Genomic DNA, 14,753 nt, shown 5'->3' on the forward strand with positions numbered 1-14,753 from the left:
TTGTTTTAATAAAATATATTCTAAAAATTTAGATATGAATTATAAAAAAATATATTAATAATACTTGAATATTGGGGCTTATTTAAGATATTCCTTTATTTTATGTTTTGGTAAAATAGTTGTAAAAATTTAGATATGAATTATAAAAAAATATATTAATACTTTGAATAAATTTGCAGGAAATTAATAATTAGATCGATTAGTGGGTGTAAGGTAGTGTTAACCATCACCCAATATTATATTAATCATAACTATAATATTATATAATCTTATAACCATTAACTCATAATGTAAAAATTTTTATAAAAAATATTAAGGCCCGGCCCGGGTTTAGCAATCTTAGGCCCGGCCCGGATATATTTAAAAAAAATTTTTTAGGCCCGGCCCGGGTATATTTAAAAAATTTAAAATACGGCCGGGCCTGCAGGTCTCTGATTATTATAATACAATTCATCGACCAAATCTATATATTGCAAACAATCATACACATTGTTTTCCAAATAAACTATCCTTTTAAATATAATTTAAAAGGTTTAGATATTTCAGCAAGCTCATAATGCCATAATAATTAATTCATTGTAAATAATGGAGGTTTTAATTAAATTTATTATCTAAAAAATAAATTCTTTATACTCACAAAATATCGATAGTTGGTAGTAGAGATATATTAATTTAAGTTATCCTTTATAAATTATTTGAAAAGAGTATAAATAAATAAATAGGTGAAAATATTGATAAAGAGACATAGCCGCCGAAGGGGGCGGGAGTTTTTTAGGGGGTAGGTAAAGGTTTTTGAAGGGGATTTGCATCCAGTGAAAATCTGTCATGTAGACGCTGGTGGAGTCTAGCATTATTCGTTCTCGATTTCGTATCTAAAAAAGTGAGGCCTAATGACGTTATCCTGTTTCCTAGGTATTTAAAATCTGACACTAATTCTATCGTATTACCCTCAAAGTTAAAGGGGTTTAAGTGACTCGCATCGGTATTTGAGGTGATCAGTTTGGTTTTTGTGTAGTTAACTCTTAAACCATATCCATCACAGTTGTTGACAAATAATGATAAAATATTTCTTAATTTGTATTCTGAGTTGGCTAGAATACATACGTCGTCAGCATAACATAGAAAGTTTAAAGAGTTGTGCATATCATTGAGGTAAAATGTTACGAAAATTACAAAAGAGACGAAATTGCTGATGTTAATTTTTTTTATAAAATTTATTTGTATTTAAAACATAAACTTAGTATTCAATTTCAATTAGTATAGTAATGATGGATAACTATTTTCTTAACGTTTTGAATGTCACAAATTATGCGACTAAGGTTTTTTCTCGTTATTTCTCTTTTTATTTTAATATCTCCAAAATATATATTTTAAATATTCTCTATCGAAATAAAAAAAAATATTATCATATCTAAAATAATCCACCAAAAAGAAGTGATTTTTTTTTTAAAGAGAAAAGTGATTTATTTAAAAAAAATATATATTTTTAAAATAAACCCAAAAATATAAAAAATATCGGATCGTTTTTTTTAAAAGATCGGCCCATATCTGATATTTTTTGAAAACGCAAAATATCTGTGACGATCTGATATTAAATATTGGCATAGCCATATATTTTACCAATCGAATCTGAACCGTGATTTTTGTCAGAACTTAAGTCTATCTTTCCTACGATTCGTATCCCTGTTTTATTGTTAAAAATTTTTTCGAAACTTTCATTGCTAAAACGGAATACGAGTACGACACCGGAATTAGAAAGAACCTGAATCTCTGATAATCTAAAAACCGTTACCAGAATCCCATTTTATGAAAAACCTTCACAACTGTAATTCCTGTTAGGCCACCGCTCCTATAAATTTAGGATTGATATTAAGAATAAATAGAAAGATTAATGGTTAGGATCATAAAACCTTTACTAGTCGAGTCATTAATAAAAATGATATTTTTTTTTATTGCCACAAATTTAAATCGCTAAAAATTTATAACATAATTTTGAATTTATTACTTTAATAATATCTTAATGTTAAATTTATAATTTTTTAATGAATTTATTTATAAATCCTATTTGAACAAGTAGACATAAATGATTAGTATAAGTTCTGAAGGGTGTATTATGAAATTTGAAATAACATATCAAATGTAAAAGAGTTCATTTAACATAGGATCTAGAGAACCTGAGATAATTTTTAAAGCTTCTCCGTTCCACGTCACAGTGCTAGTTGAAGCACCTTCCCTAAAATTCATGATACAATGGTGAGATTGGTATAGGGGTATTAGAGGTAGTGCAAAATGATATGAAGAATGTATATTTGAATTTTTTATAGTGGGTGGTACAAAAGCTGTAGAAAGATTAATTTCTTGCTTAAGACAAATTTGATCGCCATCTTTGACTGTTATAATTATTCTACCGTTATAGCCACAATTAATACCAAGCCTAACTAGGTATATCTGTTTACATACATCTAAATGAGTTGGGAAGGTGTTAAGCAAGGATGACTTTACACCAAACTTATGACAGTGCAGTGAAATTTCGAGGTTCATCATGTCTGGCTTATAACCATCGATTTCCAAGCTACGAATCCTGGCGGAAAATACCTCCATCAGAACACTCTCGCTCAATAATTTTCGTTTCACTACGATTTCCTGGAAGTCTAGAAAATTCAAGTTCTCTATGTAGGTCATAACTTTGAAACCACTTTCGTTCAGAGTATTTATAACGTTTTCCGAAGTAACGGGTTTGCAATAAACGGCGCATCGATTTTGAGCCCACTTGAGAAGGAATTCCAATATCATGGGTGTTAGCGGTTTAACATACTCGTGAGTTATGAAGGCTTGCACCAATTCGGAATCAGCGTTTAGGAAATCGATGGAGTCAAAAACATTTCTCGTCATTTTTCTGAGAGCCTTAATTTATTTTTTAAATAGTCATTTTTACATATTCCATAACTTTTATTTACATTTAGGAGCAAAAAAAATTTACCCTACCTATTGACTGTTTTCCATAATAATGCAAGTTTTAACTAGGAATTTGTATATTTTAAAATTATAATAATTTTCTTTGTAATGAGTAGAAATTAAATTTATTTATAATATTAAAATTAGACAATAAATATATAAAATTATCAAAGTGAAAAAATGGCATAATTTTTTTTAAATATAAATAAATTACATTGAATTAAAAATAAAAATTGATATATTTAATATTAGAAAATAATAAATCTATTAGGTTTCCATACATTTTGGACACGTAATATAAATTTTGATTGCTGTCTGAATTAATTACCTTGTATTTAATTATTTATATTTTTATTTGCATCAACTTAACCAAGATTTTTGATTAAATTTCTAGAGTTATTTTTTTTTTCCATAATTATTTGGTAGATAATCCAAGAATACAATATTGCTAGCTATATCCATAATATTATAATATAATATGATTAAATAAATCCGACTTCCAGACCTTTGTTGAATTGTAATAAAGTCATCCAAATTATTTAAATGCGGATATTTGGGCTCATCGTACACTTGGGATATTGAGTAAATTGCTCACCCAGGAGAACTCAAAATAATGCCCCTTTACAAATGAATTCTTCATTTAATTGAACAAAAATCATTTCGCCATCAAATGACTGTTTGGCTTTTCTAACTAGAAGTCAAAGAATGCCGCTTATTTTTTAAAAAATAGGAAAGGAGTTAGCTTCTTTTAAAAATCTTAATGATAAATGTATATTGTTGAATGAATATACAATATTTTATGAAACTATTTATATATTAAATATTGAGCCGAGTTGCTAATTATATTTTATAGTTTGTCTTTTTCAATACATAAAACATGGCAGACCATAGTGTTGATTGGATGAAATAAAATTTTCATTCCCGCATCCTATCTTAAATAGATTTCTCTTCTAAAAAGAGGTGGATCTTAATGAAAAAACTTTCAAAGATGCTGCAGCTCATTGGATCGACTTGAAATCATTGCAACGAAGGTCTGCAGCCTTAGCCTTAAAATGTGTTGAAGGTAAGCATACTTTTAATATTTTTGGTCAAGATTATAATTGATATACAAAAAAGATAGAGGTTTAATATCCAGAATTCAATAAAAACCATTACTAACAATGATAGAAATTTTGTAAAGGCTTTCAAGGTTATTTCAAATTAATCATTTTAAAATTATATATAACTTTCTATATATTTTTTTAGAATGTATGAGGACAAAAGTTCTAAAATAAGTGAAAATTTTTAAGATGTGGATATCAATGATATCCTTATTAACAGAGTAGAAGGTTATCATTTTCTACCGTAGGATTTAAGATGTGCCTGCCACAATATTAATTTAGTGGCCACAGTTGATGCTTAAAACATACTCTTATCAAAAGTGTAAGTCTTTATGGAACAAACAAAATATGTATATAAATATGACTGATAGTTTTAATTAAAAATCGGGAAGATATCTAATTTGTTCAAATACCACAGTTATTTAGCGAAAAATTATAAGATCTTAATATTCATGTGATATAATTGCGCTAATGATTCAGAAAAGGAAATATCAAGTTAATTTTTCGAAATAAATATATTTCAGGTTATAGAGCCTTCTAATGATGCCTATCAATGATTTAGAAGATTTATTTTGGTGTCAATCAAATCGATTATAATATTAAAATAAATATATTGGATAAAATAATGATTTAAAAAAAATATTTATACAAAATATAATGCCCCTCTTCCCTCTAGTACTTCTGCTGAGCAGTGCTTAACAGGTTTTAAAGGAAAAGGGGTGATTGTTTATCAGATTCGAATTTAGAGAATTTTAAATTTTTTTGACGCCATTTTTATTTTGAAAATACATTTTCGGGACATGTTCAATTATTGCGAAATAATTTCGCATAATTCGCACGAATAATATTTTTTTCTTATTCGTATACGTCAAATTGAATGTCGAATAATTCGTTTATAAAAATCCAAACTTCTAAACATTTTGATTTATCAATCTCGGGGTGAATTGAGGTAGACAGGTAAACGTCGATGACATTGGATCGATCAATATTGTCGTTTACGTACTTGACGCATCTGTATTGCAAGGCGGTTAACATGTATTTTTTAGAAGCGTACAAAAGATTAATCAGTTCCGGAAGATTTAAGGTCTCTTCTAGATTTATTTCGTCCGTGTAGATGTACCTACATTTTTGAATTGAGGTAAATTTAGAATAGCCATTTTTTTTTTTTATCTTTTAAGAGATAAAAGTTCAAAGGGGGGGGGGGGTGGAGAGATAAAATATTTTATAATTTGGACGATGTCTCATAAAACGATAAAGTAAAGAGATGAACAGTTTATCTACATCATTATCGTATCTTTCTTATTGACATAATATTTATAAACTTTAATCTTTATCATTTTAAAAAAATGTCATAATTTTCTTCAAATTTCAATTAAAAATTTGGGGAAAAATACAAAGGAAAAAGGTTAAATAAAATCAATAAAAATTATAGAGATCTGCAAAAGTAGGCCCGTCCATTTTTTTTAAAAAACCGGGTTCGGGCCGGGTCGGGCTTAATATTTTTAAATAAAAATCGGTCCGGGAACTTTTTTAAATAGATTTAAATTTATCAATTTTAATATTGAATTTTTAATTAAAATAAAAATAAAAATTTATAACTAGACGCCATATACCATATGTCTTTTATTTTGAGAAATTATAAAAATTAATTTCTATATTTAAATAAGTTCGGGCCGGGCCGACAAATTTTATTGAAAAAATTTTCAAAAAAAATATTTGGACCGGGCTGGGCTTAAAAGGCCCGATGCTGATCATTAAAAAATAAGATGATAAAAAGTCTTTCGGTAATAATTGATTTTTTTTAAGAGTCATATTATTTCGCGCAGAATAAAATGTGAAACGCTCAGAATAAAAAAATACTAAGAGCTATGGATTTATAACAGAATATAAGATATTTTTTTTAAAAAAAAATCAAAAACGATTTTTCTATTGAATTTCAAAGAAGAAAGATTATATAGTTCAGAAATTTTTTGCTATTTCAAAAGTATTTTTATTTTCAAAATAAAGTTAAATTAAATGAATTGTTGAAGTTTTATTAATCTATGTCCTCGGGTCTAGTGTTATTAAAAGGTCCGATTCGGGTCTATTTTTTAGCCATAAAAGTATTATAGATGTCCAAATCTTTAGGCCATCTTTGAGAAAAATCTTCAGGTTTGGCTAATTTCTTTCTGGATAAAATTTCAAGTTAGCCGCTTTTAAAAATCCGCTCAGCCGCTTTAAGCAACGCTACTTATAGGTCTCACACCCTATTTTAAACTAGGCCTATCAAAAAAAAAATTTGAAACGATTTGTTATTTCAATTTGAAATCTAATGTATATTTCTCCTTTTTCTTGTCTTGAAATTTTTCTTTTTAATTCATCGTATTTAATATTTGTGCTGCCCCTCTATGATGGTAGAGATCTGAAAATGCAACATTTTAGGGCAAAATCTAGCCTGCCCAATAAAATTTTAGCCTGAAATTTATATATTTATTTAGATGGTCAAAATTTTATTTTTATTTTAAAACTTGAATTAAAATTAATTTGTCCTTCATGGAGAAATTCCAATTATTATTTTATTTTAATTTTAAAAAAAAATTAGGCCCTAGCCTATGAATGAGCAATTTTTTTAGGCCCACTATACACGGAACTACTCCATGGTCCTTCATAAAATATTTTAAAATTTAAATTATCATTTGGTAGCGCAATCAATAATTAACCTTGCATTGCACAGATGGGACTATGCAGCCCCAGTCATTTTAAAAAAAACATTCTTTGATATTTTTGCCTTAATCATTTAGTAGCACTTAACATTTTTAGGTAAAGTGTATGTGTGCAAAATTAAATTTGATTTTTGTTCAGTAGTTCATGAGTTTTTAAAGGTTTGGAGCTTGGGGTTGGAATAGACCCCAATAGGTCATCTATGTGAACTTTTTTTCATCTGTTTTTGTAAATAAATAACTTTTTATATATATCCTTTCTTTATTAATTACAAATTATATTATATTAATATTTGAACCTTAGACTTAGAGAAACATTCAAAATAATCATTTATATATTTTTTTTTGTTATATTACATTGTGACATATTAAAATAATTTGTCAATTTTTTGAACTCCCCTGACAAAAGTTGTCATGTAATGAATGATAAAATAACATTAAATTATTGATATAACAGTTAAAATAATTAAGGTCGAGTTTATTTAATATACATATGTTTAAAATATGAAATCTACAAAGTTAATTTGATTCTAAAGATATAGCATTTCTGAATTGGTATCTGAGGAGTTAGTGTTGTTAAACACGTTGTTGATATGTGGCACATAGGTTCGAACATCTATTAACGAAATCTCGAGGTTTAAGCATTATTTTTCTGGCGAAATTAAATTGCCGTTTAACTACGCTACTGAGAAGACCACAGCTAGTCCCCCCCTCTCGATTTTTTCTCTAGTACATAAAGGGCTAATTAATATCTGCTTGATTTTTTTTTATCAAAAATGGAAGGCCCAAGCCAAATCTGTAAATTTTGAAATATGTCTTAAAAAAATTTTTGAACATTTCTTTATAAATAAAAAATTTTAATAAAAAATCTTTGTTAAACGGCTCATTTTGAGCCGATTTTTAAAAACGGCTAATTCAATATTTTAGCCTGAAAAATATAGCCTAAGCCTTAGATGTCCAAACCTTTGTTCCTTCTACAAACAAAATCTTCAGGCTTGAGTTAAATTATTCTGAATGAAATAGTGAGTTAGCCGTTTTTAAAAATCGGCTCAAAACGAGCCGTTTAACAACACTTCATGCATAAAAAAATTTTTTTTTTTTAATTTTTGAAAATTTTGTGAAACTATGGGCTTAAGAACAAATTTAAAAAAAAAAATCCAGGATGGGCCTTAAGATAAATTTAAAAAATAGGCATAAAACTAGTGTTGTTAAACGGCTTGATTTGACCGATGTTTGGCCAGAAAAATATTGCCTAAGTCTAGAGATATAGCTAATAGATGTCCAAACCTATGTGTCATCTAATGAGCAAAATCTTTAGGCTCGTTTCTGAATAAAACGCTGAGTTAGCCGTGTTTAAAAATCGGCTCAAATCGAGCCGAACACTACTCATATAACTATATTGGAAAAATTATTCAATCAAAGGCATTTTGTTTCTCAGATTTTCTAAATTTATACCTAAAACCATTTGCAAAATTAAACAATGGTGATAAAAAAAAAATATTGGTATAAAAGAATCAAGACAAAGCTAAAAAAATGGGATAATTTTGAATTGCGACTATGGCTGAAAATGGATACCCTATCTGGTCTCTGATTTTTAAGGACAAGTAGAATTTTAAAATACCTTATCGAAGTTTATATATAAAAAGATATTCAAAATTATAAGACAAAATCGATCACAACGTAGTGTAGTTTTAAACTACCTAACTTTATTCAACTATAAAATAGCGTAGCAATGTTTTTAAACAAAAATATTCCAAGCAATCTTCAAGTTGAGAATCAACTTAGTTACTTAATTCAATTTTTTAGGCTAAAAACTTGATATAGACACAATTGAAAGTTAATCAGAAATTTCTTATTAAAAAAAAAAAAAATTTTTTAACAAATGAATTTCTTATTTTTTTTAATTTATAGTTCCTATTTTTTTTCTATTAAAAATCATCAAAAATATATTGAACAAATATAATATGTTACTTTAACATAGCCTTGAACACTTTATATTCGATATCCTTGATTAAAACTGGTTCATCATCAAAAGGAATATTACCACAGAACATGTTTTTAAAAACATCGCTCTTCATTGTTAATACTATCTTATGAGCGTTTATGGATTGGTTTTCGATCTAAAATTTATTTAGCTTTAAAATAAATAAGGTAAAATAAAAAATTCACTTTAAATTCGACATCGGATAAGGGTTGATTTTCATCGATAAAATCAAATTTCATACTTTTTTTTTAAAAAAATTTTTCCTATTTTTTAAACTTTTATTTTGGAAAGTATAGAAACTGTATAATAAGAAGAGAAAATAAAAAATTTTTTTTGCATGTGCAATAAAATTCGGAAATTTTTTTAAACTTCAATAATGAAATATATAGTAATATAAAAAATAAAATAATAACAAGCTCCCTTCCACCCTTTTTTTTAAGGCTAGTCATATTTTAAGCAAGGAAATATAAAATGAATATCAAGTATGACATTGATTTATTTTTTTAACTATTTTCGGAAGAGAAATTTAAATAAAAAAATCTAAAGAACATAGCATAAAAATTTATAAAAGACCTTATTATAAATCATGCATTTTCCCTTATTTTATTATTTTTTATTTGTTTATTTATTAATTTTTTTTTTTTGGAAAGCATAATTCAGAGTTAAAAATTTATTCTTAATCTATCTAACACGTAGACGTAGGTCATAGACCTGCTCAAGGTGAGCGAACGTGCCGATTTTGCCTCAGGGATATACACAAACAAATCTTGTACCTAGATATGATTTAACAAAAAGAATGGAAGCTTACCCATACTGATTTTGTATTAGAGGCATTTAATAAATGAGTGTAAGGAAGAAACAGGTTAGAAGTTAATAAGTTAAGAACACTATTCCAAATACAAAGAATTATTATATAATTTTTCCCATTATATATTTTTCCTTCCCTTATTTTTAATAAGTAAGTATTAAAACTGACCTAATACCTAATTTGTTGAGTTTCCTGCCTGTTAGGTGTTGAGACTTGTGATGTGAATGTTATAATTTTTTATGTTGAATTATTCTGGCGATGAAAATTCTATCTAGGTATTGTGTAATTAATTAGTAAAAGAAATATTTGGAGTAAATACATACTACTTCCTTCGTAATCAGAGAGTTAAAATAAATTTTCCGTTCACTATAATAATGTTAATATTATAAATATATTGAGGATCCCGAGCATCGCTTGCTTAGTACAGACAAGGATTTATGGGAACGCACGATACTGATTCTAATGAATGACAAAAAATCAGTGTTGTTAAACGCTACTTTTACAAGTAGCGCGCTATCGCTACCGCTATCGTTTTCAAATGAGTAGCGCATTAGCTACTTTTTACGCTACTTTGATTTTTTTTTAAAATATTTTTTTTTTACGTAACTTTATTTCCACAAATAAAATATTGATATAAAAACATGACTATAATTTGTTACATATATATATATAATTTATTTATTATTGCACTTTAATAATAATAACATTTCGGTACTGTCATCCCCAAGTCTAGAGCGTCGATTAGAAAGCATAAGCTTTGCCATACTAAATAATCGTTCAGCACTAGCACTTGAGGGCAACGCAGTATTAAATTTAATAAACAAACTTTTTATATGAAAAAAATCATCAAAAATATTTAAATTAGTATTTTTAGATTTAAAAAAAAGCATCTAGAGGTTAATTAAAAATACTTCAGTATATTCTTTAATAAAAGTATGCTCCTCCACATTAAAATACTGTATTCCCATTTGATCCAATATATAATTCATTTCCATTTTTTTCTCATCTTGAAACAATGCTAAAAGTTTCATAGCATTGTAAACACTATTCCATCTTGTAGTGTTTGATGTCAATAAATAACGTCCTAATTTTTTTTTGAAAATATCAGACGTCTTTGATGACTTATTTTGTTTATTCCAAAGAGCTTGGCATTTAGGCTTTAAAAATATGACATATTATAAATCAGAAAATAAACATTTTTACCTTCTATTGTGAGTACAGCAATCTGCCGTTGTACAGACATAGGAGACATCTGATAGATTTAATATCAAAGATTTTTTCATTTCCTTAAAGCTCTCCAAAATTCTTGCCATCAAATGTCTGCCTACAAAATATTTTGGTCCGTGGAGAAAAAGTGTTTATCATCTTTATAAAAGAATCATTATCCACCAAGGATAATTGTTGAACTGTATCTATTATAAAGTTCATAATGACTTTGTCAGCCAATTTTTGGGATACACCAGGTGTTGATGAATCCAAATTGGTTAATTTTGTTTGTATTAAATTTGATTTGGAAGTGGGTTTATCTTCTTCCATTACCTCAAAACTTTTGAGATATTTTTCAATCTCTTTATAATTTGAAGTGTGCACAGTCTAAAATTATAAAATACTTAGAATAAAAATTATGTAGGAGATAAGTACATAAAAATGATTGAAATAACTATTTTAAATAATTTAGATAAAATTTATGAATATATAAAAAAAAATTGGTTTTTGATTTTAATTTATTTTAAAAATTAAAGATTAGCCTACACATTGATATTAAATTTGTTTAATATATTACCTTTAAATGTTTTTTTCAAATTAAAGTGGCTTGTATGATTTGAAGAGATAATTTTGCGGCACATCTTGCACCGAAACTGATATCCAGTATTAATTTTTTCTTCAAGGTTAAAGTATTTCTTGAATTTTGGAAAAGGAACATCTATATTTTGCTCATTTTTCAAAGAAATTTCAATATCTTCAACAATCTCACACATAACAAGATTAATGCTTAATATAAATTGTAAAATGAAATATAAAATAAGATAAAAGCAAGGACTTACCAATAACGGAATTTCAAAAATATATAATTTATTGAATGCGCGAAATATAAATTAAATACAGATTGCTATTTAACAACTGTTTATATCTAATATATAACTTAAATATAAATATAAATTTCAAAATTAAATTAAATAAAAGGATTATAATTTTAGATTTTATAAAAATTATATTTTAATAATTTTTAGATGTAATTATTATGTAAAATTGAAAGTAGCGAGCTACCGCTATCGCTTTTTTTTTTAAAAGTAGCGCGCTATAGCTACCGCTACTGAAAAAAGTAGCGCGCTATTTTAACAACACTGCAAAAAATAATGAAGGAAAATAGTGATAAGAAAACAGGAAAAAAAACAAACAAAACTATAATAAGCTCCTTAGGATAATGGGTTTCAGGTACCAACTTTACAATTATAAGGAACTTAGATGTCTCTGGAATAGGACACCCTATATAGACATATCTTTATCTTCCAAGGATGTGTTTACCGAACATAAAACTTATTTTTCTTCTCTTAAATAATCTAACCAGGCGACAGGTACATTATTATTAACATTATCATTAAAGTTTTTAACATTATCCTGCCGGTAACGGAACTAATAGATCATCTCTTTCTTACTCCCCCCTTCTTTATTAGCTAGCTGACTATTGGTTACCTAGTGTTGTTAAACGTCTCGTTTAGAGATTTTTAAAAACGGCTAACTCAATATTTCATCCAGGAAAAAAAATATTACGCAAGTTTGAAGATTTTGCTCATAGAAGGAACGAAGGTCTAGATATATATTATCGAAATATCGAGGCTCAGGCAATAATTTTTCTGGCTAAAATATTGAGTTAGCCTTTTTTAATAGTTTAAAAACACTAGTGGTACCGTCCACTACAATAAAGGGGGTATACATCATGTATAGGATCTATATATTAGTGAATATACATGGTGCACGCTACAACTCCTGTTGAGTGATGAAATTGCACTTCGCGTAATATTTGCCGTGGCAATGAATGAATGAATGTTACAAATATTACAAAAGAAACGAAATTGCTGACGCGTTAACTTTTTTTATATTAAAATTTATTTGTATCTTAAAACATAAACTTAATATTCAATAGTATACTAATGATGAAAGGATAACTATTTTCTTAACGTTTTGAATATCACAAATTATGAGACTATAAGGTTTTTTCTTGTTATTTCTCTTTTTATTTTTAATATCTCCAAAATATATATTTTAAATATTCTCTATCTAAATAAAATATATATATATATTATCGCGAAAATCTAAAAAAATATTACCATATCTAAAAAAAATCCACCAAAAAGAAGTGATTTTTTTTTAAAGAATCAGTGATTTTTTTAAGAGAATAAGTGATTTTTTACAAGAATAAGTTATTTTTTTAGGAGAATAAGTGATTTTTTTATTTAAAATCTAAAAAAATATTATCATATCTAAAAAAAATCCACCAAAGAGAAGTGATTTTTTTAAAAAGAATAAGTGATTTTTTTAAGGAATAAGTGATTTTTTAAGAGAATAAGTGATTTTTTTAGGAGAATAAGTGATTTTTTTTATTTACGTCAATTATTTTTACAATAATTAATAAATAATGGAATTAAATAATTACTGATATAATTCACAAATACAACATGCCCTCTTTTTCTAGGCCAAAAATTCATAATATGTGACAATTTAAGTAAGAGATTTTTGTCAATAAACTATTGTACCAAAAAAAGACAAAACTGCTTAATATAAATTTGATTTCTTTATATTAAAAATTTATTTAGTTTAGTCCAAACTATCAACAATTAGATTCACAAATAGAAACTTTGTGGATAGAAGAAATTATAAAAATAAAAGCATTTCCAAAATATAATTTAAAGACCTGACCTGTGTAGGTCCCGCTAGGCCCGTATTATTTTAATATTTTGTAAAAACCCTGGCCTGACTAAATATTTTTTTTTGAATACCAGAACCAGGCCGAATATTTTAAATCGCCATTATTAACCATAAAAATTAAAAATAAATAAAATATATTTAAAAAATGTGTTTCATAGAACAATTATATATCACATTCATCCATTTATCGTAGTCCCTACTTCCATTTTTCTATTCTATCCAGAGTTGTTAAACGCTATTTTTAAAAGTAGCGCGCTACCGCTATAGCTATTTGCCAAAAAAAGTAGCGCGCTACCGCTTTCGCTATTTGTCAAAAAAAGTAGCGCGCTATTAGTTACTTTTTATAAAAAAAATTTTAGAAACAAATGAAACAAATTTTTTTTATTTTTTTTTTGCTTATAATGTAAATGTATAATAAATAATATATAAAAATCAACATTTATAAATATAAAAATATAGTTAGTTTAGATTATAAAAAAATAAGCAATATAAATAAATATTTATTTTAATTTGTTGCATTTTAATAATAATATCATTTCAATATTATCATCCCCAAGTCTAGAGCGACGATCAGAAAGTATAAGCTTTGCTTTACTAAATAATCTCTCGACACTAGCACTTGAGGGCAAGGAAGCTCTAAAAATATTTAATCAGATCAATTTATAAATGTAAATAAGTTTTTACCTTCTGTTATGTGTCCAACTATCTGCCGTGGTACATACATAAGATATATCTGATAACTCTACTATTAGAGCATCTTTCATCACTTTGAAGTTGTCGTCTATTTTATCCATAAGTGTCTGGCCACATAAAACTGTTGTGCCAGGGGATAAAGTTTTAATCATCATAGTAAATGATGGATTATCAACCAAGGACAATGGCTGAACTGTGTCAATAATAAAATCAACAATTACTTTATCAGCCAATTTTTGTGAAATATTGGCATGTTTATTATCAGTTAATTTGGTTTGGATAGTATTTGTCTTTTTGAATGAAGATTCTCCTATACCAAAATTTTTTATATGTTTCTCTATTTCCTTATAGCAATTGGCGTGAACAGTCTAATAAAATAAATAATATTATAATGTAAAAATAACAATTTACCTTTAGGTGTTTCTTCAGGTTATAGCTACTCGATTGATTTGATGATATATTTTTTTTACATTTTAAGCACAGGAATTTGAATCCAGATTTTGTTTTAATATTTATTTAAAAAATTTTTTCAAATCTAGGGAATGGGAAATCGTTATTAGAGTTATTAAGTACATTTTCTTCCATTG

At 26.8% G+C, this 14,753-nt stretch overlaps 1 protein-coding gene across 1 annotated transcript; it reads right to left on the reverse strand.

The window, feature by feature from the left end:
- Positions 1-771: 771 nt before the first annotated feature.
- Positions 772-1,143, reverse strand: LOC135929716 (uncharacterized). Its single transcript, XM_065466420.1, has one exon. It carries the CDS (start codon positions 1,141-1,143, stop codon positions 772-774), a length of 372 nt encoding a protein of 123 aa, XP_065322492.1.
- Positions 1,144-14,753: the final 13,610 nt, after the last annotated feature.

This window comes from Gordionus sp. m RMFG-2023, chromosome 5, assembly GCF_954871325.1.
Source record: "Gordionus sp. m RMFG-2023 chromosome 5, tfGorSpeb1-WG-v2, whole genome shotgun sequence".
NCBI lineage: Eukaryota > Metazoa > Nematomorpha > Gordioida > Chordodea > Parachordodidae > Gordionus > Gordionus sp. m RMFG-2023.

Coding starts and splice junctions, on each gene's coding strand:
- LOC135929716 (XM_065466420.1), bottom strand. CDS start 1,143: ATGCACAACTCTTTAAACTTTCTATGTTATGCTGACGACGTATGTATT.